The 27,595-nt window shown below is 35.1% G+C and overlaps 1 protein-coding gene across 9 annotated transcripts in view; it reads right to left on the reverse strand.

The window, feature by feature from the left end:
• Positions 1 to 27,595, reverse strand: part of CASK (calcium/calmodulin dependent serine protein kinase) — a 365,515-nt gene that overhangs the window by 102,934 nt on the left and 234,986 nt on the right. For all 9 annotated transcript variants that reach the window (XM_016156554.2, XM_036226931.1, XM_016156547.2 and 6 more), the window contains exons 6-9: positions 24,781 to 24,883; positions 19,135 to 19,310; positions 15,519 to 15,641; positions 5,846 to 5,929 (exon numbers count right to left, since the gene is read on the reverse strand). In XM_016156554.2, coding sequence (XP_016012040.1) covers positions 5,846 to 5,929; positions 15,519 to 15,641; positions 19,135 to 19,310; positions 24,781 to 24,883 — 486 coding nt within the window. The remainder of the gene's footprint in view (positions 1 to 5,845; positions 5,930 to 15,518; positions 15,642 to 19,134; positions 19,311 to 24,780; positions 24,884 to 27,595) is intronic.

Raw genomic sequence — 27,595 nt, forward strand, 5'->3', positions numbered from 1 at the left:
CATTGGATAGTTCAGCTGTATAAAATATTGGAAAACAGCATTCCTAAACAAACTTTTTCTAGTTCTGTAAAGTTCAGGAATCTAAGAGACTAATCAATAAGTCAGGGAAGTGTGCAGGCTATGCTTTTGCAATCTGCAAAATCAATAAAGGAAAATTGTAGAAAGTTATCAGGAATATTACTCGCTTTCTGTATGTATAAGGAACAAATAATTTTATCCTCTAAATTGAACCACATGGATTCAACTCACCATGTCTTGAACTGATTGCAATAAATTTACCCAAATACAGAATCTTGCTTCTATTTATACAGAATTTCTTCAACATACTTCACTGTAGGGAAATTTGCTTTCTGGATGTAGATATAATTTATCAAAAAAGGGGGGTGATTTTTAGAACAGATTTGCATTCTTCCCTACGTAGACATGCTCAGACACTCATGGACACCCCCAAAGCCCTCTTCCCACTTTCCATCCACCCCTCTTGCTCAACAACTCCTTCAAGTAGATGACAGCTAGGGTTAGAGTACAGGTGTGCCGCCTCAAGAGACACACAGTGCACAGATTTTCCAGACAGCCTAGATCGCACAGTCTGTCTCAGGCATCCTAACATTCAAGTTGAGAAAGTGATCTTCACACCTCGGCATATGCTCAGGCCTATGCTCAGGCCTATGTAGTTTATTAAAGGAAACAGTGTTTCTAGAGGATTTTTAAAACTGAAATATTAAGATTCTAGAGCTCAGTATAAACTAGTAACCAAAATGGAGAAGTTTTCCATCATCATTCTCAGACGTAAAAATAAAACAATGAAATAAAGGAGAATGAAAAGAAGTATATGATGATAATTCAAGTCACATGCAAAGTTTCATAAACTTTTTTTTATCTATAGTCTGAAAATAATGTTAATGCTTTCTAGTTATCCAAATAATTTTCTCATTAGGGATTTGTAATCTTCTACAGCCTGTTGAAGAGGTTAAGTGCCAAAATGAAAGTACAAATATGGAAAAAAATTTCTTACTGTTTAGTATCAGTACTATTATAACCAATAATGAGTAACTGTCTTGAAATTTCAGCAAAGTAACATAAGTAATGTTTTATATTCTGGCACAGAATATTTTCACAAAACTATCAGAAATAGAAAAATGTTTTAACTGCAAAAACAATAAAATCTCCACTAATAATACCTGTTTGGGTATCAGCCTTTTTGAAGGCAAATTATTTATTGAGATCAAAAATCTTACATACATGTACACTTTGATGCTAACAATTCCAGTAGCAGAGAACTTACCCTAAGGATATAATCAGAGCTGTACAAAGATTTATTAATGAAAATAGCCAATGCAATAGTATTCCTGGCCATGGAAAACTGGAAGCAATCTTCATGTTTACAGCTGGTTAATTAAATTATGATAAGTACATATGATGGATTTTTCTAGAATCATTGCAAGTTTGTGCTTTAGAGTAGTAACTCTCAATAAGGTGGACATATCAGAATCACCCATGAGGCTTTTCAATAAATATACAACCCTCCAACCTCCTGCATGCCTGGGGCTGAGGGAGAGAAGGGTGGTCTCTTAGGTGAGTAGAATGGTACAGTAAGCCATTGTTATTATGGGAATGTGTCATATCTTCAAGTGTGCCAAAGTGAAAGTCAGTATTTAAGAAGAATATTTTATCACCTGTTGTAAAAAAGTGGGTTATGTGAAGTTCACATAAGTAACCACTTAAAAGTGTACAATTCAGTGATATTTAGTAGATTCACAATGCTGTGCGGCCATTACTTCTGTCTAGTTCCAAAACATCTTCACCCTACTCCCCGCAACCCGCCACCAAATTCCCTATACCCATTAAGCAGTTACTACCTAGTATCGGGGCATCACCAATATGCTTTCTTTCTCTATGGATTTGCAGACATAAATACCTATTGTAGATATTACAAATAAATGGAATTATAGAATATTTGGCCTTATATGTGTTTTATTGTCCCAGCACCATTTGTTGAAAAGACTATTCCTTCCCCCTTGAATTGCCTTTGCACTTTTGTTGAAAATCTACTGAGCATAAATAAAAGGGTTTATACCTGAACTCTTAATTCTGTTCTATAATCTACATATCTATACTTATACCATACCAGTACCAGAGTGTCCTGTTAACTGTAGCTTTACAGTAAGTATTGGAATTGAAAAGTATGAATCCTTCAACTTTGTTCTTTTTTTACAGATTATTTTAGTTATTCTAGGTCCTTTGCATTTCCACATAAATTTTAGGATCAGTTTGTCAATTTCTGCTAAAACTTTGATAGGGATTGTGTTGAATCTTTAGATCAATTTGGGATGAACTGCCATCTTAACAATATTGAGTCTTCCGATCCACACACATTAAATTTCTTTCCATTTAGATCTTCTTTAATTTCTCTCAGCAGTTAGGTTTACAAGTCTTACACTTATTTTAGTTAAATTTATTCATAAGTATTTAATTATTTTAATGGTAGTATGAATGCAATTGTTTCTTAAATTTTAAGATTGTTCATTGTTCATATATAGAAATACAATTCAATTTTATATACTGATCTTGTATTCTGCCACCTTGCTAAACTTGTTATTTGAAAGAGATTTTAAAAGATTCCTTAGGATTTTTTATATATAGGATCATATCATCTGTAAACAAAGACAACTTTACTTTCTTTCCAATCTAAATGCTTTTTATTTTGTTTTCTTGCCTGATTGTACTAGAGCCAGAGTATTTGTATTTTTATTAAGTTCTCAGGTGACAGTGATGCTATTGGTCTGGGAGATCACACTCGGAGAGCCACTGCTCTAAAGAATGTCTATCACATAATGGATATGAGACTAGAGGAAAGTAATGAAAGGGACGTGAATATATAATATATCACAAGTATAAGATCCTCTCTTTCTAGGTACTGTGAAGGAAAAAGATAGAAATGGTCGGAAAAGTCTAAGCATAATTACTTAGGAAGAAATAGAAAAATAGAGATTATCCAGTGAAAATTTTCGGGTTCTATACATTTTTGAAAAGCCTTTAAAAACCTCAAAATGCTAATGTCGATGACTGGAAAAAAGCTACAATGGTATGGCATGTCCATTAAGGAATTACAGTTATTTATAAATAAAGTACCAAATCAAAGATATTAACATTAAAATAATAATAAAACAATAATAATCATAATAATGTTAAAAGCAAATAAATAATATCTATGGAGCACTTATGTCTTCCAGGTACTGTTCTGATTGCTATAATATATGAATTCATTAAAACCTTATAACCCTATAAGTTAGCTATTATCATCTCCATTTTATAGATAAGGAAGTTGAGGCACAGAGCATTTAAACTTGTTCAAGGTTTCACAGCTTGTAAGTGTCAGAGCTAGGATTCACCAAAGGCAATGTAGCTCCAGAGCCCACTCTTTCCCATAATGCTGTCTGTATTCTTCTTTCTTCTTGCCACCAACAATAAAAATTGCCAACCTCTAACTAAGTAACAAAAGCAATTTTCTATGTTTTCTGTGAACTTCCCTTTTACTCGCTTCTAAGGGCATCAGAAATTCAGTTGCTGCCCACCATATTTGCAAAGCTTAAAAGTAGTGTCTGGGTAGAATGATGGGTACCTAGCTGTTCATTTGTGAAAATAAGTTGTATGGTGGGCTCTGGAAACCAGGGAAGTTGCAATCTTTGTTCTAGCAGCTTACAGAAAAAGCAGAATGAGAATTAGTTCTTTGAGGAAGGTAGGTGTAACATGCTTTATCATGACTGACTGAATCACTCAAAAGAATACAGCTGTAGCAGAAGCTGAAAAACTCAATAACCCTGCTGATGTTCCTAATTCTAGGTTGTTTGGTAGGCTTCGAAACTTTAAATATCCCTGCAAAGGGATGTGGTAAATTCACATGACCCCTTTCTGCTGTGACAGCTTGGTCCTGTCTGAGAGAATCTTAGTCACCATTTTGGCTATTTTAGGCCCAAGTCTGATTTTGTGGCACTGGGAGAAATACAGCATGTGATTCTTGTGATGGGGCAAACCTAAGCCCTATGGTAAAAAGCCTGTATTTGGGAAATGAAAGGTTCAACCCCAGACAGAGTAATGTCACATAGTCCAAAGCAGTATTAGAGTTAAGAAGACTTTAGGGAAGAACTGAGAAAGAATTCATGGTTTCTTTGGTGGTGGTGGTGGTGGTGGTGGTGGGAACTAACTTAAAAACAGCTGACCAAAATTCATTTTGGATAATAAGCTTTTTTTCTCTTGTAGTCTGTTCTGGTTCAGGTGTATATCTAAGAAAAGAAATAAAAGTCTTGGGAAACTTCTTTGGATATCATCTTAATAATTATTTTTGCCAACGGATTTTAAAGCAAAGAGAGAAGAGTCAGTTTGAATCCTTGCTTTAAAACAACTGGGAGAAAGGCTTAACTTGGAATAACCATCACCAACAATGATGTTAAAATTTCCCTTGCTCTGTAGCAGCACTGTCCAAGAGAAATTTTTGCAATGACGAAAGTCCTCTATCTGCATTGTCCAATAGAGTAGCTACTAGCCACATATGGTTGGTTATTGAGCACTTGAATTTGCTAGTGTGACTGAAGAACTGACCTTTAATTTTATGGAATTTTAATTAATTTAAATTTAAATTGTTGCATGTAGGCTGTGGCTATCTTGTTGGACAGTTTGGCTCTATAGGATAATATTGTGGCCTACATAGTTTCCCCAAACTTCATATAAATGTTCTTATAAATCTAGAGTATACAATCATTCACATATTTCAGGGCTTGACTAATAATGAATACTATTATTGCGACTTGTGACATATTTGCAAATACTTACAAAAAAAGTTTTACAGTTGGCAGGAGTCATGTGGCTAAGAAGGACTATTATCCAACCAACCACTGTGGTCTCCAACCTTTTTGGCACCAGGGATGGTTGCTCCTATGAGAATCCCATGCCTGATGAACTGAGGAGGAGCTGAGGCAGTAATGCTAGCACTGGGGAACGGCTGCAAATACATATGAAACATCGCTTGCTTGCCCACCGCCCACCTCCTGCTGTGTGGCCCAGTTCCCAACAGGCCAAGGACCAGTATTAGTCCATGGCCTGGGGGTCAAGATCCTTGACTTAGAAGACAGAGTTAAATGTTTTTATAGTAATGAACAGCAAGCCAAACATAAGTTAATTTTAAGACCATAATATAATAGAGTTAGGGGGAGGGAAATGCTGTCCCATAAAATATTTGCCCGATGCTAACAAGACTCCATTATTTGATGTTAGGTCTTTAAAAAAAATTGAAGTCAAATGGGCTTCCCATATAAGGTAATTATCATTTTTTTTGTGGGGTAGAGGATAAGAAGGGTAGTCAAAGGAGAAAGGTACTTAAGAAGAATAAAGAAAAGGGAAGAAAAGTAATATGAAAATATCTTCTAGTACACCAAGGTAGTGGGGATTTTTATTGCTTTGTGATGGTTGTTCGATCCTAGTTTCAATTCTAATTTGGTGGTGTTTCCGGTGACCGAAACTGACATTTTTGTCAAAATATTTGTTTAAGAAAATGAATAGTAAATTATTGTTTTAAAAGTAATTTTATCTTTGCTATGAATTTTAAAAATGAGTCTAAAATATGATTAACCTTCCATTTATTATAACTTATCATTTAGATTCATACTTAGATATTACCTTACATGATTTAAAAAATCAAAGTCTTATTGAAATGGTGGTAATTTTTGGAAGTGAGAATTTAGCTATATGAAAAATAATGGCCAACATTAGAATATATTTATGGTCCCCGAAACAGAATAAAAACATCATCATCAATGTATCTGGCTTTTTGATGATTTCTTTAATTTACCTTTAATTTCCTCCTTGCATTGAATTTCCTCAGTTGCTCTACCGTTTCTGGAAGATGAATCTTGTAGGCATAACGATCCCTCTCCTATAAAAGAAGAAAATAAAACCTACAACTTTCAAAAAGTTAAGAAGCTTAACCTAAAATAACAAAGTCCAAATTCTTAAATGTGAAACTTAGACTGAATTCTAGGAGACTGGAGATTTGATTCCATGATACCAGTAAACATTCTCAAATGAGGCATATAAAGGTCAAACTAATAGTGAAATAATATTTTATTTTCAGCAATAATAAAGGGCTGCAATAATGGGTCATGTGCTTTTCAGATATATGGCTAAAATAAGTAATCATAATATGATGAAGGTATGACATTACCTTTGACATGACAGGTAAAATGAGCATTTGAAAAATTAACTCCACAACTTATTCAGTGTTCTGAGTTGTCTGGAATACTGGATTTAAAAAAAAATCACAGTATCTTTGAGATAGAACAAACTTCAAGATGATCTAATTCACCCATTTCTCTATGTGAGATCTCCTTCAATCCCTGATAGATGATCATTCTGTTTGACCTTGCCCAGTAGGAGATGACTATTTTATGGCAACCTATTATAATTTTGAGAAAGTGAAAAAATTCTTACTCAGCCTGGGTCCTTATTTGGCTTGTTTGGCCTAGCTCTGTCTTCAGGGGCATCTCAGAATAAACATATTACCTCTTCCATATAATAACTCTTCAGCAGTTAAGAGAGGGCTCTTGCTTCCACTGAATCTATTCTTCTTTGTGATAATGTCTCCAGTTGCATAACTATTCCTCACATATATTTTGAAGCTCTTCTTCTTATCCCCCTCTTTGGTTTTACTTGAATTTGTCAATGTATCTTAAAATATTTATATGCTATAAGTATTAATTTCAGAACTATTTCCTGAGAGCCTACTATGTGCCAGACATTGTTCTATGTACTTGAGATACATAAGTAAGCTGACAAAGATTCAGGCCCTCATGTAGCTCATTTTCCAGTGAGAGAAGACAAGAAAATCCAAAAAAGGTAAATCATAGAGCATGTTAAAAGTGCTATGGGATAAAGCAAATAGTAAAGCAAAGTAAGAGGGATTGGTACATTGCAACTTAAAATAGGGTGGTCAAAGTAGACTCACTTGAAAAAACTTCCAAAAAGAGGTGAGGGAGTGGTCTAGGCAGAGAGACCGACTAAAGGAGGGGGTGTGCCTGTAATTTTAGAAAATTAGCAATGAGACCTGTGTGTGGAGTAAATCGTAGGTCAGATCAAAGGTGGCAAGGCTGCATAGGCCATAAAAGGCCTTTGGCTTTTATTCTGGAGGGTTTCAAGCTGCAGTGACATGACCTGACAACTTTTAAGGAAACCTTTGGTTGTTCTGTTATGAAGATTGGAAGGGGGTGAGAATTTTATAAAGAAAAAGCAGTTAGGGTGCTATTACAGTAATCAAGGGGAGAGATGATGGTGGATGAAATAAGATGGAAACAATAAAAAGGATAAAAAGGAGATAGACTCTGAATATACTTTGTTTTCCCCAAAAAGTTTTACTGAGGTATATTTAGCATATGAAAAACTCTGCATGTTTAAAATGTATAATTTGATAAGTTTTGACATATGTATACAACCATAAAACAATCATCACAATTAAGATAATGAATATATCCATCACTCTCAAAAGTTACCTCATGTTCCTTTGTCATCCTGTTCCCTGTTCCCAGGTAACCACTGATCTACTTTCTATCACTATAGATGAGTTTGCATTTTCTGGAATTTTTATATAAATGGAATCATACAGTATGTATTCATTATTATTCAGCTTCTTTCACTCAGTATAAAGATTTTGAACCTCATCCATGTTGTCGTATCAATAATTCATTCTTTTTTATTGCTGAGTGGTATTCTGCTGTAAGGATATACCATAATTTGTTTATCCATTCATCTGTTGACGAGCCCTGAGTTGGTTCCAATTTTTGGCTATTATAGATAAAGCTGCTATGAACATTAATATGCAAGTCTTTGTATGGACATATATTTCATTTTTCTTAGGTATATATTTAGGAGCAGAATGGCTGGGTCATATTATAAGAATATATTTAACTCTTTAAGAAACCACTAAACTGTTTTCTAATGTGGTTGTACCATTTTACATCTCCATATCAGTGTATCAGTTCCAGTTATTCTACATCCTCACCAATACTTGGTGTGATCAGTCTTTTTGATTTTAGCCATTTTGATACATGTGTGTATAGATGTCTCACTGTGGCATTAACCTATATTTCCCTAATGACTAAGGGAGTTGAGCAACTGTGTGTGAGCTTATTTGCCATCCATTTATCTTTGTTGAATTGTTGAAATCTTTTCCCTTTTTTGAATTGGGTTGTATGTTTTCTCAGTTTTAAGAATTCTTTATATATTCTGGACATAAGTCTTTTGTCAGGTATATAATTTGCAAATATTTAACCCCAAGTTTTTGGCTTGTCTTTTCATTCTCTTACAGTGTCTTTCCAAGAACAGAAGTTCCTGTGACTGAATATATTCGGAAGGTAGAGAGAACAGGATTCCCTGACAGACTGGATGGAGGGTGCGAGAGAAAGAGAGGAGTCAAGGGCAACACCAAGGTTTTCAGTGTGAGCAACTGGAAGTCTGACACCCGTTGAGATGGGGAAGGCTGCAGACAGAATAGGTTTTTAGGGGGAAGATGGTAAGATGGGGGAGAGATCAGGACTTTAGTTTTAGAAATGTTATACTTGAGATACCTAAAGTTCAAGAAGAGATTCAAGTAGGTACTTGGACAAATAAGCCTGAAATTCAGGAGAGAAGTTTGTGCTGGGAAAAATTTTTTGAGGGGCCATAAACGTTTAGAAGGCATTATGTATTAAGGTAGTACTTAACTGTGCACCAGGCACTGAATTTAGGATTTTCACAGGCATTAGTCCATTTATTCTTTAAAACAACTATACAAGATAGTAGAATAATGCTACACATTAGTTATCTCGAAAGTTATGGTTCAAACTGGACATAATTGTCATCATCACAGCTAGTATTTACTGAGGGCTCATTATGTGCCAAGCACTGTTGCAGTGCTTTATGTGCTTATATTACTTATTCCTCACAGCAATCCTGTGAGACACACATCATTTTTATCCTACTACATAGTTGAAAAAACAAGATGAATTATACCAGATGAAGATTAATTCGTATAGAGTAAAGTGGGCCTCTTACATTCTTCAATTTATATTCTATACTGTTTGTAAATTAAGTTCAAGGTGATACTCTTATTAGTTTGTAACTAAAATTCTTGTTCAGATATGAGCCACTTCTAAAATCATTGTTTTGGTATCATATACTTACAAATTTATTTTTGAATGTAAATGAAGAATTTACAGTTAGCCTTGTCAAAATTTCACATTATCAGTGAAAATTCCTGAGAAACAAACACAAACACTTCAACATTTATTTTCTATATTAATGATTAAAAGTAACAAGAGGTCCACCGGAGAGCAAAATTATATTTTTCTTGAGTTTACATACAACACAATGTCAAAATGACTACAAGTTTCATCTCTGCTGGATTCTATATGCTAAACATCTTGGAAATGATTTCATTATTTTAGGACTTAACCTCCTTTCCCTGCACTGAGCCAAAACAGGTTCACCCATACAGAAGATATGAGAATTTATCAAATAATTAACTAACAGAGAAAAGGATAAAATTACTATTTCAGAATGAGCAATGGAATCTTTTAATGGTTTGCTGTTATGATTATGGATTATAAACTTTAATTATGTTATGCTTAGTGATCTTTAATTAATATAAAGTGTTTCCCTTAGTTCTGTGAGTTGTTCTAGCAAATAATCAAATCCAAGGAAAGAGGCGTCATGGAAATCTCCAATTCATAGCCAAGTTGGATAAAAGTAGCGAGTAACCTGGGGACCTACTACTTGACAATGGCATCTGAAGTAGGGGGTAGTCTCATGGGACTGAGCCCTTAGTCTGTGGAGTCTGCATTAACTCCAGGCAGTGTCAGAATTGAATTTAAGTGTAGGATAATTCGCTGGTGTCTGAAGAATTACTTGGTGTGTGAAAAAGCCCACACATTTGGTGTCAGAAGTGTTGTAAGTGTGGTAATAGTGTGAGAGTAAAGGAGAACCACACAGAAGTGTTTTTACTAAAGTTATATGCTGTTTAATTCCATTTATATTACACCTTCGAAAGGACAAAAAATATAGTGATGAACAATGGATCGGTAGTTAGTAGGGGTTAGTATATCTAGGAAGATATTATTATTAAGGAGTAGCATGATGGGTGACAGAACAGTTCTGTATCTGGATTATAGTGGTGGTTATTCAATTCTATACATGTGATAAAATTTCACAGAACTATATACACACACAAAATACATGTAAAACTGATGAAATTCAAATAAGGCCCGTGATTAATAGTACTGCTCCAATGTTGACTTCTTGGTTTTGATAATTGTTATAGTTATATGTTATCATTAGGGGGAAGAGTGGTGAAGAATACATAGGAACTCTGCAGTATTTTTGCCACTTCTATGTGAGTCTAAAATTATTTCAAAATAAAAAGTTTAAAACACATAACTTCCACTCTACATGTTTAACATTCCTATGGGTTTCCTAATTCTAAATACCTTGAATCACTCACTGAGCCCCATCAAGGGAGTTTTTCCTTCCTTAAAAACTCTTGGTCTAGGTATTTCTTTTCCACTCTCACTTTTACTCCCTGGACAGGCCCCTGTCACCTGACTGGACAGCCATAGCTTCTATAGGATTTCTTTGACTCTATGGCTTGCATCCAACAGGCAAAGCATCTGCACACAGTGTCCAAAGCAATTAAATGAGCATGCTGCTTGCACTCTATCATTGTTCAAAAGCTTGCAGTAACTTTTTACTCTCTACATTCTGATAGCCAAAGTACTTAATTTGGCATTCTAGGATGCATATATTCTTCCTTCAAACCAAAATTTCCAGTCTACTACTGCTGCAATCTTCAAAGAACTGATGTTTGTACAGTAGTCCCCTTTATCCACCATTCCATTTTCCATGGTTTCAGTTATCCATGGTCAATCATAGTCTGAAAATATTAAATGAAAAATTTCAGAAATAAACAATTTATACATTTTAAATTGCGTGCCATTCTGAGTAGCGTGATGAAATCTCACACTGTCTCATTCTGTTCCATCCGGATGTGAATCATCCCTTTGTTCAGGGCATCCACACCTGTATACGGCTGCTAATTGACTAATTAGCAGCTGTCTTGGTCATCAGATAAATTGTTCTATTTTATAACTATTGTTTTTAATCTCTTATTGTGCTTAATTTACAAATTAAACTTTAGTATAGGTATGTATGTATAGGTAAAAACATAGTATATCTAGGATTTGGTACTATCTGCTGTTTCAGGCATCCACTGAGGGTCTTGGAACATATCCCTCTAAATATCTGGGGACTACCGTATTATACTAGTTTACTTTCTGCCCCCACCCCCATATGCCCTGGACATTTTATAATGCTTTGCCTGTGCTCCCCTGTACTTCCTATGTGGAGTGTAGGCCCCCCACCCTTCAGTCCCAGTAACACGTGCAGCCTTCCCTGCAGCTCCAGTCTACAGTGATCTCTCATACTCCTCATTAGTCTTCCTGAGCTGGTACTTCTGTATTCTTGTGTGATGCTTCTCATGTATGACTCTTTGAGGTTATCTTTCTGTGTTTTTGTTATATTAGTATCATTTGAAAATCCATTTCACAGCTTGACTATGCCTTTCTCTCACAGATTGGGAGTTTAGTACATAGCAGACTGTGAACTCTATTTCCATCAAACACCTTTTCTGCTCACCATTCACTAAAATTAAGTGTAGAGAGAGATAAGGACACAGTAAAAAAATGTTTGTTTATAAAATTATGCCTAAGTTATGACTTCTGATATTTTCTAAGCAGATAAAATTGTGAGATTAAAAAAAAATTTATTAAGGTATCTCTTACTAGAAAGTAAGTAAACAATAACAGAACCCTAAGGCAATCTAAATGAGACAAAATAATAAAAACAAATTTTTCTGGACTAACTAGTCCTACCTGAATGTAATAGTAATGTCATATAACTTTAGAAAAGTTTTTATTGCATGTGCCTTGCACTTTAATGAAGTACTTGATTCATTCTCCCTGTATGCAGTAGCTGCTGAATACACATTTAATTGGTTTGTTGATTAATTTTTCCAAAATTCAAACTGATTAGCCTGACGGAAATACCCTTTTTGTGTTTTAGTACAGTAATATACTTTAGGGTCTACATATTAAGGCTAGAAAGGTATAAAAAGAGCTCAATTATCTATGAGGAAAGTAAAATTTTAGTTGGTCTTACTTTTCTTGGAATGAATATTCACAATGAGCATCACTAATTTAAATAGTTAAAGACATTGACACAGGTATGACTTAACAATCATAAGACATTCATATATTACTTGGTCTATTTACTCAAATTCTGTTTTGATATGAAATGACTGAGTAGGACATCATTTTTTTTTCACCAAAGAAATAGTTCTTGTTTTTTTGTAGGTTTTTTTTTTTGGACACAAAAAAATGGTATTATGACTTCGGGTACTCTTCACTACAAGAATTTTCATCATAAGGATTTTCATAATATTTCTTCACTTTGCAAGAGTTTTTCATATTTAAACCAGAGCTTAAATTTTAACCATTACTAAATTAATACCACCACATCCAGAACAATGATTTACAAATATATATGGACAAGTATTTAAATGTAGCAAGTCTGTTCTCATCAGCTATATAACATTTTCATTGAATTCTTCCATCGGCAGATGACACATAAGCAATGAAGGTAAATTGTAGTTCAAACATGGCGCATGACACTGAGATCAAACAGTGGACCTTTTTCATTTAAGTTATTCTAATGCCAGAAATCTATATTATGTATTAATTTCAGAATACTGAGAATGAGAACTAAAATCATCACAGGGACAAGGGTTTCCAAAAATAAATATGTTATTAGCCAAGATAAGCATGATAATGAAAGCCAAATTTTCTAAATGATCTTAACAATAACTAATATGACTGCCATTATTATTTGGCATTTAAACTAGCTTTTAATGGACAAAAGATCCCCATTATGGAGAAATGAGAAAGGCAAAGGAGAAATAGGAACACCCCTTACACTGTTCATTTCTGGGAGATATTGTGGGTTTGGTTTCGGACCACCAGAATAAAGCAAGTCATGTGAATTTTTTGGCTTCCTGGTGGATATAAAAGTTATGTTTGTACTATACTGTAGTAGTCTATTAAGTGTGCAATAACAGCATTACGTGTGAAAAAAACACCGTGTATACCCTAATTAAAAATACTTCATTGCTAACAAATGCTAACCATCATCTGAGCTTTTAGCAAGTCATAATCTTTTTGCTGGTGGAGGGTCTTACCTTCAATTTCTAAAAAAATGCAGTATCTGTGAAGTACAATAAGGCAAAGAGCCATAAAACAAGGTATGCCTATACTAAGAAAGTATTTAAGAACTATACCTACTCTTTTCTGGGAGAAATCAAAAATAAGTAGAACTGGATATTTCAAGTCAACAGTACCTAAAACTGAGTATCAGAGGGTTTGAGAAGTAATATTTGAGAAGTAATATTCTTAAGGATAACAAGATCCATTGGAATGTCAAAACTGTTCTGTAATATTATTATTGATGTCAATATTACTAAGATACATTATTAATCTATGCTTTAATATATTTATTGTTTTGTATAATCTCTTGGGATATAGCATGATATAATATAATGAACATCCATTTGTTCATGTATTAAATCCTTACCTAATATTTATTGAGCACCTACTATATACTTGATACTTTCTAGGGTGCTAGACAGAAATGAATCAATAGCCTCAAATTCTCACCCTTATGCAGCTTATATTTTATGGGGATAAATATGACAACAAATAAATACAATATAAGTCTGTCTTATGGTGACAAATGCTATACAGAAAACTAAGGCAGGGGAGGGGGACAGGGAATACTGATGGAAGGGGTCATTCTTTCTCCCAAATTTTAAATTGGGTGCTCAGGAAAGAGCTTACTAAGAAGTTGATACTTAAGCAAAGACCTGAAGATGGTGAGGGAAGAAGCTGTGAAGATATCTGGAGGAAGCGTGTTCTAGGGAAAGGGCTTGACTAACACAGGAGTGCCGAGGCAAGAATGTGCCTACTGTCAGGGGAACAGCAAGGAGGCCAATATGAGGGGAACAGAGTGAGAGAAGAGGACAGTAAGGGTGAAATCAGAGAGGTATGAGGGAGCAAAACTATATATTAGATTAAGAACGACTATATCAGGAAGAGGCCTGGCCTGAAGGTATAAATTCAGGAGTCATTGCTGTGCAGACAGCATTTAAAGTCATTAAAACTAGATAAGGTCTCCAAGGGCCTGAGTGTAGAGAAAAAGAGGAGTAAGAATGGATGCCTATGGCAATGCAATGTGAAGAGGTGGGTAAGATGAAGAAGAATCAGCATGATCTGAGAAGGAGCAGGCACAGAGGCAGCAGGGAAACTGGGGAGTGAGGTGTCCCGAAGCCAAGAGAAGACAGTGTTTCAGGAGGATGGATGTCTACTGTTGTTGAGATGCCAAGAGGGAAAAAACCTGAGATTTGACCACTGGACTTGAGTAGTGTGAAGGTCATTAGTGAATAGACTAATGTCAGTGGAGTTGGTAGGATTGCAATCCATTGGAGTGTTTTAAGAAGAAGGGATGGTAGAAACTGGAGAAAGTGAGTACAGACAACTCTATAAGATTTTGCTGTCAAGGGGAGCAGAAAATAGTGATAAAAGCTAGAGAAAGTTGTAGGGTTAGGAGGTGTGTGTGTGTGTGTGTGTATAATAAAAATAAATCATATTATCCTAGATTCAACAGAGATAGGAAACTGATCATGCATGAAAGGAGAAAACAGCTGGAGTAATGTCCTTAAGTAAGTGAAAGGGGCAGGATCTCATGTATAGGCAGAATTAAAACCATGGTTTCACCCTTGCCAACTTCTGTGACTTGTGGCAAGGTTCTTAACCTCTCAGAGACTTAGTTTTCTCATCTGTAAAGTGAGCATTTCCTGAAATTATCGACCTACATAATGTTGCCATCAAACAGTACTGTTTAATTGAAGTCCCAGCTTGTGATTTTCCTTAATACTCCCTGGCAAGATAGGATATAAAAATAATTTTTTAAAATCTGCCTTTTTCCTAAGACAATAAATCCATATCTGTATCTGTGAAGTAAAAATGCTTTAAAGTACATGGTCACACCCCAAATAAAGAAAATTTATTATAACACAGTACTATTTCAATTATTCATATTGAACAACTTTGGCACATGTGTTGGTAGAGAACAAATGGGCCTTCCTTCCTGACATATTCTGTCTCAATCCACTTTTGTACCCTCTGTCTCATAGCAGAATGTCACTCAAATGGTATACCCTCAACTCAGATATTTATAGAGGATGTGCAGAAAGAGCCAACTGGATGAACAAAACTGTAACGAAAAATGCCCAGAAAAATGATAATGTGGAAAGGGCCTCCTTAGAGAGCAATACATTCTGGTCACTGAAGTGTTCAAACAAAGTGTAGGAGGCTACCTATGAGCTCATGTACCTTAAGCCAAGGGTGATTCAGCGCTTCATAAACAGTGATCCTTTCAGCTGGATCCAGCATCAGCATGCGACGCACTAGGTCTTTGGCACTTTCAGAGATATGGCTCCACTGCCTTGGATTCATCTGAAGAGGAGGAAAGGAAAATGACATAGTTATTTTCAGTGATAAGTTAGCATTCATTGTTATTTAATATTCCTATACTGTTTCAATATCAATGAAATTCTTAGCGCAAAGAACAGAAATCTGATTCTAAAGGTTTGTTTTCTAAGGAAGAAGAGGACAAATGTAATTTTTTTGGTGTTGCTCATTATATGAGATGTTTGCATCAGTAAATATTCATGTTGTTACATAAGCTATATTTTTAATAACTGAAAAGTAGAATGTGCATGATTCCTGTTTCTACCTTAGCTAAAGAGATTAGAGAGTAGTTTGACTTAGAAAGGACTAAAAGAAAATTTAAAGATAAAAAATTAAAAAAAATATTTTTAATATTTTTGTTTTAAAATTTGGGATTAACAGTAATTGTGAAGCTATGCAAAGTTATTAATAAAATATTTTGGTCACTGTATATCAGTTTCAGTATTTAGGAAAAAGATACTATTATCATAAGTTCTACTACAAAGTAACCAAATCACTTCTATATTGCTTTTAATTTAGTTACTTTTATCTCTCTTAGAAACAACTAAGCTACAAGATAAATTGACTAAAGTCAAACAGAAAAAATTATGGGTTCTTTAAAAGATACAGGACTCATGAGAAAGGCTATGAGAAAAAAGAACTAGAAGGCTCCTGGGAAAAGGGGTAAGGTCTGAGACCAGGAATCAGAAAAAAAGAAATGCAAAGGAACGCTTTGGGCTTGGGGTTGGGAAGGCAAGTGTGGACAGAAAGATGGAGGTGGAGTAGGGTCTCATTCCCTATTTAATATCAGGAAGTCGACTGATTGGTAAGTTTAAGTAAGCATCCTGGTGCTAGGAGTTTTAAGCAATGCCATTGCTTTAACTGGCAGAAACCTGTCACCTTCTAAGGGAGGAAGATGAAGAATGAAGTCCACAACAATTTAAAGCCAAATGAAATCACAACATGCATCACAGTACATATGAATCATTACAATTTGGCCAAGGGTTAGCATTTAGAGACTTCATTCTGGCTAATGTGAGGCTTTGTACTTGTAGATGGGGAGTGGAAAAAGTCTCCATGTTAGGGATAGCTCTTAAAATTAGAAAGGGTTCCATTTTCTTTTTCTAACAGGCAGAATTCCACACGATTGTAACTTCTGTTTGTCAAAGCCCATTAAAATAAATGCCATGAAACTTCTGCAATATTGTCATCTGACTGAAATTGTGATCAATGGCCCAGTTTGAAATAAGGAGGTGAGTGATTAGAGGGGGCTTAGACAGCTTGTTCCCTCTTCCACACTCTAGAGTTGATGTACTCTTTAAAGTCGGAATAATTGGTCTTCAGAAAAGGGGATGAAAAATCCTCTGACAGTGGTGGTAGGGTTTCTGACGTGAGTAAAAGTTGAGAAGTATACTCCACTGTTCTCTTCATGAGGGAACTCAAACTAGGGTTTTCTCTTCCTTTGGCTGAGAAGAGTAGCTAAAATTAATTTGGGAGGTCGAGTTTAGAAGAACGAACAAAACAAGGCTATAAAAACAGTTACTTATTTAAATCCAAAAGCCAGGCAACTCAGACTTCGGCTATGTAGATACCATCTGGCTACCTATAACAATGATATAAGATGATACTACTGTATCTTTTATATACTTTGGAAAATATATTTCTGGTCTTTATAAAAAAGTTAATTGAAATTAAATGTTAGTACATACTCCAGTTAAATAGCATTCTCTTGCATCTACTTCAAAAGATAAACTCAAGTAAGCTAGCAAATGAGAATAAAAAGTTAAATTAAAATCATTTAAGACCAGTAGTCATCTATAAACTATGACAATTTAAATGTACTACATTTAAAAGATGTCATCAAAATTTTCTTGAAAAAACACCCATAGGGATCAAGGGTTTTGTTAACAGTTCTTCTGTTAAGAACCACCAGGGTGATGAAATATTTTGGAGATCTGCTTGAAAATAATTTAGTAGTATGTGGAATATGGATAAAACAAGATGGTGGGTATGTTGATAAGTATTGAAGCTGGAAGTTCATTATACTCCTGTCTCTACTGTTTTTGTTTGAAACCTGAGGCTTTTGTAAGAGCCATGAATATGAGCAAGAGGTGAGGTTAGCTAAGTAAAAGAGTAAATAAATAAGTTTTTAACCTCAAAGCTTCAAACCTCTGAGTATAGAAATTGTGATAGAGCTGCCACTATCCATCTGACTTACTATAATATTAAGAATAGGGAATTTTACATTAATTCAATTTTTGGACATGCGTGAACAGTTCAAGTTTCTTACAAAGAAACAAAAATAACTATTCAATGCTTTAAATATAGACAAAATGAAATACCAGAAGCTGTTGGAATGAAGCACATTGTCTTGGAAACAAGGAAGTTAGCAACTGAATAAACACAAAGGAAGAATTCCATTATTAGTAAATGCTTATAATTCAAAAAGGCAGATGGGAGATTTTATTATATGGTACCTACGTCATAAGTCGCTGTGAGGATAAAATGAGTTAATGTAAGTGCTTAGAACTATTCCTGGTACAAAGTAAGTGCTATGTATGAGTTAGCTATCATCATTGCTAGTATTATTATTTTACTGATATGTTACTAATTGTGTTTATTTTCATATGTTAGTATTTGTAATTTCACTTGGCAAAATTCAACCAGAAAACCATCGCATTAAATATAAAATAAAGATGAAGAATTACTAAAATTACCTAGGTGAAATTTCCATTTTAACTTTACAAATTAAGCAAAAAGCTTTTAAAATCAAGCACTTTTCTCAAGTTATGCAAAAAAAGGCCAAAGAAGTTCATTTTCCAGCTTAGCTTGAATAAATGGATTTGGTCACTAGACAGCAAATGGCTGCTTTTAAATCCGGGCTCAGGTTTGTCATGAACACCTTACTCAGGGTAAAATTAAAGGTCAAATTCTTTCACAATAAATTCTAAGGATCATTCCAAATTCTTTCCCTGAACTAGAATTTTATTTGAAATCAGTAGGTCATTTTTGCCTAGCTAAACAAGCAGTTTTATAAGAATATATTATAAAAATATATTGATTTGTAGTATGGTTTGTGAATCTGAGGGCCTACGACTCAAATTGTCATCTTGCATGTGAGGGGAAGGGGGCGCATCAGTGTGGTCTCTGGTTTTTACACTGTATCAAAGAGTATTAGGGTCCCTGTTTTCTAGCCTGAACACAGAGGATAACTTTAGCTGCAGCACAGGGGGAAGGAGAAGGGAAGGAGGGGCAAGTCAATGGTTGTTTTAAAGCCAGTCTCTTCTCTTCCCCCTAGATGACAGTTTAGCTGATAGCAACTCCAATTTACTTGGGGCTTATGCTGCCTACCAAGGCCAGTGATGTAAGCAAAGAACTTTTCTCTGTCTTGGTAACTATGTGATAATCAATAAGCAATCCAATGACAGATATTTCAAAGCACATTTTTTCTGAATAATTTAATCTCAATGGAAAAAGTAAAACATTCATAATATGTTACCTTATATTTCCCTTTAATAATGCCTTCAAACAATCTTTCCTTGGTTCCATAAAAAGGCAAACAACCACTTAGCAGGATAAAAAGAATCACACCACAACCCCAGACATCTACAGGTTTTCCATAAGGCTCTCTTTTGACAACTTCTGGGGCCATAAAATGAGGTGTTCCAACACGTCCTACATGTAAAATATCAAGGAAAAAAATGTTAACATAAAATGGGCTTCCCCCCCCCATTTGAAGACAAAATAAAAGAACAATAACAGTCTGAATGAAAAGTTTAAAAATATAAATATTCTCTTACCACTTCTCCCATCCTCCATAAAATCAAGCTTGCAATACATTATCTATCTAATCACCTCTTGAAAATAGAGCCAAGGATAGGTAATTTGTTTTCTAAAACTGGTACTTTCTATTGAATTCAGCAGGATACATAGTGTTTACCAATTTCTTGTTTCATGAAGAAGTTGTCTAAATTTTCTAATTTTCACGTTTAAAAAATCACTAAAAATATAGAGCAGAGGCAGGTAAAAGTCAGCAGGCAGAGTCTGTAGCTGCTCAGGAAAGAACTGGGAGGGCCTGCCCTGGACAGGGGCAGGAAAGGGATGGGTGGAGCAGGAGTGAGAAAAAAACTCTGTGGCGAAAAGGATTACTTTGACTGCCAAATGGAAATTCTCAAATTAAACCTAATGATGAGAACTTTTATTGGGAATGTGAGTTTGATCAGTTGACTTGGCTAGCAATTAACAACGATTAATATTTTGTTATAATAGGATTTTAAAGCTTCCTCCTGATGTTAACATTGGAAGAGGATAAGAGTTAAGTATATGACATAAAGCAAAGTCATAGCACTCCTCCCATTCAATCCTTTTTGACTTCCATCTTCTTTAAAGATTTTTCTTTTTTTCCTATCAAAGCTAGCTTTCAAGAAAGAATCTGATAACAGTTATTTGCATACTAGTAACCATTTTTAATTCAGTATCCCAAAGGGAGTCCTTTCTTCTACTGTAGAATGAAAGGCTTATACCCTGTAGGGAATTATTGTGGGAGGGGGCACTGCCCACCAGACTTGGCAGCTCTTCTAGCTGTATGGAGGCCCAGTCTCCTCCTTTCTTCCTTTTCTCCTTTCTCTCTCTCATCATACTGACTCTAAGATCACTTTTACTTTGAATATTTCATAATACTTCATCTAGAGCTCAGAGCTGTGGTTCAGAGTTGAAAGAAATCTCAGAGATCCCTTAATCGAGAGAGAGAGAGGGAGGGAGAGGGGGAGAGGGAGGGAGGGAGGGAGGGAGGGAGGGAGGGGGAGAGAGAGAGAGAGAGAGAGAGAGAGAGAGAGAGAGAGAGAGAGAGATTGTATCATAAAGTCCTATTAGTGCTTGTCGAGCTCAGCTGGGATGAAGATGGATAAAGCAGCTCTTAGTTTGTATACTAGGGATGTACCCTTGCTTCGGATCATTATGGTTCCCCTCTCTCCCTCATAATATAAGAGATTAAGTTCAGGGTTCAGAAAGTGAAAATATTTTCATGTAAAATGTATAGTAGATCAGTGAAAACTACTGGTTAAAAGGAAATATTTTTATTTCTATATTGCCCTATTTTGCTTCCTCAAGTAACATAAAGAAGCTGAAGCACTGAAATCTAAGCCTCCTACCTCGTTAACAGCCTGGATAGGGTGGGACAATTGGAGATTCACCGTGTTCCAATGGACAACAGTGGCATGAATAGGGAAGACCAGGACAAGAGATCGGGGTACCTGCCAACAGTTGGCATTATGCTTTGAAACTCAACTTACTTTCTACCACTTCTCATACAAGAATGGGCCAAGCAACTCAAAGTGAGGTCCTCACTTTGAAATTAGTCAGAGCCACCATGGCCAACTCGAGCCATGCTAAGGAGGTTCTCTCCATTTATCTGGATTGAAGACTACCTTGATGTGGAGAATTAGTGTTTATCCTTGAGGAATATGCATGTCTTTTGGTTCAACAATTTGCCCAATGACGATATAAGGAAGGACCATGGTAGAAAGTATAAGAATGACATTTTTTATTTTGTGTAGATTGGCAGAATGTAAAAGGACCAGAGTTAACCTTTAACATACACTAATCTCCCCAAACTCTCTGTTTGTGATCTCTTAACTATTCCTTCTTGTGGTCACTTGATTTTCATGACTGATCACAAAAATGCTAAGAACAGGAAGCCAATTACTGATATTAAATGTCAATGTATATGACATACATCAGATATATATTTAAATATTTTGTTTTCTGATAATATAATAAAATCTTATTACCTAGAACCCAAGGGAGGGAATGGTTCTGTTTAAATAGTTACACATTCAGTACTATAAGATCTTCATACACCTAAACCTTTTTACTTTAATACTTTTGGATGGCTACCTTCCTGTAATTTCTTGACTTCTTTTATACAAGATGCTGCACACAATTTAAACTTTTCTTGATGACTCTTTGTGGATTGAATTATTATTGTGGGTATCAATTAAAGAACTATGTTATAGAACAGGAAACACTTCCAGGAACTTCAGAGGTATGCAAGGGTTGATTTCTTCACTATTAAAAGGCTGCTGTGCTTTCCCAGTTTTGGTATCTGATCAGCATTCATTTTCTTTCTCTCACTATGTTTACTCCAGCCTCATAATTTGTTGCATAAGATCTGCTATTAACTGGAAACTAACAAGAAACCAGCATCTTTCATTTAATAACAATTTCTAAGTACCTGCTAGGTCCTAGACACCATAGTAGGTGCTGTGGACATACAGAGGGATAAGCCACAGTCCCTCTGGACCTTGACAAAGCCAAGCTTTTGATATCAAATGCTACATGGAAGAATGTAACTCAGTTATGGTAATATGGAAGAGAAGGAGTAGGTTACCTAATTCAGGATGGTGAAGTTCAGCCTGCTTTTAAGATGAGATGATTGTTGGCTCAGGATTCAAGAACAGTAAGAGTTAACTAGATAGATAAAATAGCAAAAGGCATTCCAACCAAGGGAAACAGCAGGTACAAGGTATAAAGGAATATGAAAAATGGGAGCATGTCAGCCTCAGAGAGAGTGTCTTTAGCTCACCTGAGAGACCATCAGTGGGTTTTAAAGGCAGGAAAAGTCTTGCTGCTATTATGATTTTCTAGGTTCCTAGTTATCTTTTGGATAAGTGAATTTTCCAGGTAGCTGAGTTTCAGTAGGGGAAGTGTAAACATATGTAAGTGGTCTTTACTATATGGAATATATAGAGAATTCCTTTCTATTTGGAAGACTGAGTGATCAAAGATTCCAACTGATAGGAAAATAGCTTTCTGTCAAATATTAGCAAATTAACTGATAAATATTAGCAACAATTTCAAAAGTACCTTAAACAACATATATTGTTTTTGAAAGTCATTGTAATGCTTGAAGTAGTTATTTTAAGACTGTAGGGAAAAGTTAAAAGATGAAAATATTTTCGCCATCAATAAGTATTTTAATTCTAGAAATACTAAGAAAAAAAATTTTGCATAGCTCATACATTGTTGGTTCAAAATCAGGTTTAAAAATATGTAATTAAGGGGAAAGTTTCATAGACTTTTGGAAAATAGGTTAACATGCAGAAAATGTTAAGGTAAATCTAATGAATCTGTTTTTCCCTTCAATCAAGATGTACAATAAAGAAATGAAGTCATTATCTGTGGTTAGTATGTAACAGATAAAATGAATTGGTTTCATTTCATTTTATCCTATCAACCTTGGGAATGTAATCATCAGAAATCATTTAACTGTATAGTCTTAACAGGAATGATCCGTTTAAACACCAGATTTGAATGTTAGTTTTACAGCAACATTTGTTTTAAAAAAACAACATAGGATTTGTAGTCGATTGCAAAATTAATATGAGCCAGCGGTGTTATGTGGTTGTCCAAAAATCTAATGCAACTTGGGGAGCCTGGTAGAAATTAAGACCCAAAGCAACAGAAGTGATAACCCGAACCTCTTGTGTGCTGGACCGTACCTGTAGTTGTGTTTAGTTCTGGCTCCATACTTCATGCATAGTGAAAAGATTCTGAACCAGTTTATATGGGGAATGCTTAAATTAACCTAGACAAGTTAACTTGGACAAGACTTTAGGGAAAATGACAGCTGTCTTCAAACATCTGAATGGCTATCATGTGGAAGGATTAAAACTGTTCAGGGTGGCTACAAAAATCTGAATGAGGACTTCTGGGCAGAAGTTACAGGAAGATAGACTTCTATTCAATGCAAGGATGAATGTTTCAATATTTAAGGAGCTTTCCAAACATAGAATAAACTGTCCTGGGACATAGTGAGTTCTTTGCTATCTGAGGAATTAAACTAAAGCTCAACCTTTTGCTGGGAATTTTATGAAGGAATTCAATCATTAGTTCTAAAACTGGAGAAGTTAAGGCCCTTTTGAATCCTGAGATTCAATGATTCTATGATTAAACCATGCTTTATTCCCTGACCCTTTGGTCAGTTTTCTAATCACAGATGAAAAGTTTTGAATTAGGAAAAAAATTAGTTTTTAAAACTATACTCAATTTGCGGTTTCTCATATTATTGGAAATGATTAGCTGCAAGAAAATTCAAAACTAGAAGAAAATTTAAATACAATTTAATTTTAGAGGGCGATATAGTGAAATAACAATTCAAAGAATACAACTATGACTCATGGTTCATTTTTCAGAAGATGGTCTGTGTTAACACCGCTTTGATGTTTTAATAATAGTGAATGAAATGAAATGAAATGAAATATCCTGTGTAACAGATTATTACTTTGATATTTATTATTTGTCAGGTATTTGAACTTAATATAAACATTTTTGAAAGACAACAAGTTAAAAAAGGTTCTGTTGACGTTTTTCATAATTTTCCTCTTTGTGAAGGCTGGCAATATTTGGAGATAGAAAACAGCAATGACTAAAAGACTGATAGTCTGTAGAACAGACAACTAAGTAATTTGCAAAACTGAGGAACAGGACTAAAATCAGGACAGCATTCTGAGCTGGAGTGTATTCAAAGGAATAAACAAAAAACCAAACACTTGAATCTGTAATTAGCATGCACCTCTGTACAGTGGTGAAGACAATTTCTATTTTAACTTTTCTTCTTTGTTTTTTTGACATGGGAATTTTCTAATGTTTTGCTTTGGCTAATAATAAAATCAGCCTGCATTCGCATCTGCTTGCTCTTCCTAAACACACAGATTATGGCTTGAGCAGGACTCTGACCAATGGAAAGAGGAAAACAGTATGAAATTAAAAATTAGCCATAGACGTAAACCTGAAAGTGGTTAATCCACACATTTTAGATTTGATTTCGTTTGCTCAGTTCAACTTTAAAAGTCACTTTGCCTCAAATATCATCTTCTAACACTGCTTTAATCTCTTCTCTGTTAAGTGATGGGGATATAAAGAGTAAAAAGACAATTTATTCTTAAGGGACTAAAATTCTAGTTATGACTACAATTATTAAATTCAAGACTATAGGATGGCACTTTTGGGGAGTGGGGTAGGGTTGGGTGGAATGGGGTACAGGTATAAAACACTGAAGGTAGGCTAATACTTAGTTTGAAAGTTTTATACCAGCCTGAAAGTGACAAGGTTTTGAATGATATATTTTTTTAAAAAGTGTTCTTACCTCCAGCTACAAGTCCAGACTCCCCTAATTGAATAGCTACCCCAAAGCCTCCAAGTTTAACAGGTGCTGAGTTTTCCTTTGAGGCCAGTAGAACACAGTGAGGCTGAAAAGAAAATGAGACAGACAGACAAACAACAACAAAAAAACAAAGATAAGGATTAATTGAATATGAACAATTCAATCTACACAAAACAGTAACATGACAATATAAAAATACATTAAAAACATCTGAATTATTTTGGATGCTTGAATTATTTGTCCTATTCTTATCTCTGGCTAACTTCTCCAAAAACTTACCTGTTCTATTCAGTGTTTTTCAGGTATTATTTGCTTCTAAGATTAGGGTATGGTGTTAAGAATTACTCAAGATACTAATCCCTATGTTGTACACCTGGAACTAATATAATATTGTATGTCAACTATAATTTTAAATAATTAAAAGAAGAATTACTCAGGAAGCATGGATGTTCAAGAAAGACATACAATTTCTGTCTTTTCATGCAATATTCTCTTCCTTTGAATGACAGTTTACATTTGTTTAAGGGAAAATATATTTGACATATATATTTGCCAGAATATTTCTGAAAATCTCTGACTTTATCTACACTGTATCTTGGTCTTTAGGGGATGCTGATTGTCCTTTCTTTATCCATCCTCCCACCATCTTCTTTCTTTTCTTTATGCATTCCACCCCTTAGTATGAAAAGTCAGATTTAATGACTCCAATTGATCCTTGCTCCTCCCTGGGAATACATTTTCTCTGGAGCTGCTCTTTCTCTCTGTGGGAGTGGGAGATGAGAAATGAGAAGGGGGAAAGGAGACGACTTGGTTGGCCTCTAGTCCAGGGCAAAGATATCCTGCCTACTCCAGAGTAGCTGCTTGACTGAAGCTCCCTACGATTCACATGCTTCATGGTTACAATGAGAGTTTATTTGTAGGATGTTGTCTTCTGCACCTCTCTCTTTCTGGGACCTTGTTGGGGCTGATATCGGGAAAGTTGGTTCAAACAGAGATTGATGACAATGAACCCAAAGATGAAAGCAATAGCCCTAGCATGATTCTGGTGTGGGGCACAGTATGTGGACAAGCCTAGAAAAGGATAGGCCTTGAAGCCAGGGTCAGAACTCCAGATTGTATGCTGAGTGAGATAGGAAACCACTGGAAAGTTCTGAACAGGGGAACATTATGATAAGTTTTAGGTTCTGAAAGGAGCACTTGCATGGAGAACAGATTGCCAGGGCAGAAGACTGAAAGAAAGGAGACCAGGTAGAAGGCTTCTATAGTTGTTTGGGCAAGAAAAATTGTAATTTGGACTAGCTTAGAGTGACAGAAGCAGAGATGGTAAAAAGTAGTCAAATTCAGGATACACTCTGAAGGTAAAGCGGACAGGAAATGCTAATGAATATGGCGAATGAGAGAAAGAGGTAAGTCAAGTATGACAACTAGGTTTTAGTTTTGGACAATAGAGCAAAAATGAAGATGCTATTTACTGAAATTGGGAATACAGGGGGAGGAGTTTGTAAGAGGGATCAAGAATTTGGTTTTACATAAATTGAGTGTGAGAGCTTATAAAATGGAAGAGGGAAGGCTGGGATTAGAGGTATAAATTTGGGATCTACAACGTACAGACAGCATTTACAGTCAAAGTAATGAATTAAATTGCTTAGGTAGAAGGTTTGCGACTTGGTTCACACCACCAATATTTGAGGTCAGAAAAATGAGAACAATCTAGCAAAGGAAACAGGAAAATCAGAGGAGTCTGGTGTCCTGAAAGGCTACTGAGATGTCATTTGAGATAAGAACCGAGAATTGACTATTAGACTTGGCGATCTGGGTGTCACTGGTGATCTTGATAAGAGGGGTTTGGGTAGTATAACAGAGACAAAAAAAAATCTCCATTGGACCAAGTTTAAGAGAGAATGAGAATGGTTTTTGTTTGTTTGTTTAGTTTAAATAAATTGATTTATTTAAAAAAATGACACCACAAAATGCTGCTGAGAATGTGGAGACTGGATCATTGCTACATTGCTAGTAAAAAGGTACAGCCACTCTGGATAAGAGTTTGGCAGTTTTTAAAAAAACTGAAGATGCAACTACCAAACAACCCAGCAATTACAATCCTGTGCATTTATCTCAGAAAAATAAAAACTTACATTCACACAAGAACCTGCATATCAATATTTATAGCAGCTTTTTCCATGATAGATAGAGAATGAGAAAGATGATATGGAGATAGTAAATTCAGATATCTTTCAAAACTTTACTGTATTAGGAATAAAGAAATGGGATGTAGCTAGAAAAGAATGTAAAGGAAGGAAGTTTCTTTTTTGAAAACTTTTTAATGTTTATAATTGGAGAAAAGAGATTAGTAAACTTCCATAAGACTGTCACCTAGCTTTACCAATTACTGCCATTCTGCCATTCTTGCTTCACCTATCCCCATTTATTATTTTTTTGCTCAAGTATTTTAAAATAAACCATATCATCTCACTTGTTAATAATTCAGTATTTCTAACAGATGACTTAAAAGCCTAATGTAATTACATCCAATAAAATTGACAAGTCTTTAATATCATCTAATATAAATCCATATTCAAATTTCCTTGACTGCCTCAAAAATGTCTTTTTACAGTTGGTTAGTTCAAAATGGTATTTAAAGTCCATACATCGTATTTGATAGTTATATCATTTAAGTCTCTTTTACTCTATTAACATATCCCCCTCATATTTTTAAAAAAATGTTCATGCCATTGATTTGTTAGGATACTTTTCCCTGTGGAATCCCCTATGATCTGGACTTGGCTAAATGTACTTA

Source organism: Rousettus aegyptiacus, unplaced genomic scaffold (genome assembly GCF_014176215.1).
Source record: "Rousettus aegyptiacus isolate mRouAeg1 unplaced genomic scaffold, mRouAeg1.p scaffold_m13_p_9, whole genome shotgun sequence".
NCBI classification, from domain to species: domain Eukaryota; kingdom Metazoa; phylum Chordata; class Mammalia; order Chiroptera; family Pteropodidae; genus Rousettus; species Rousettus aegyptiacus.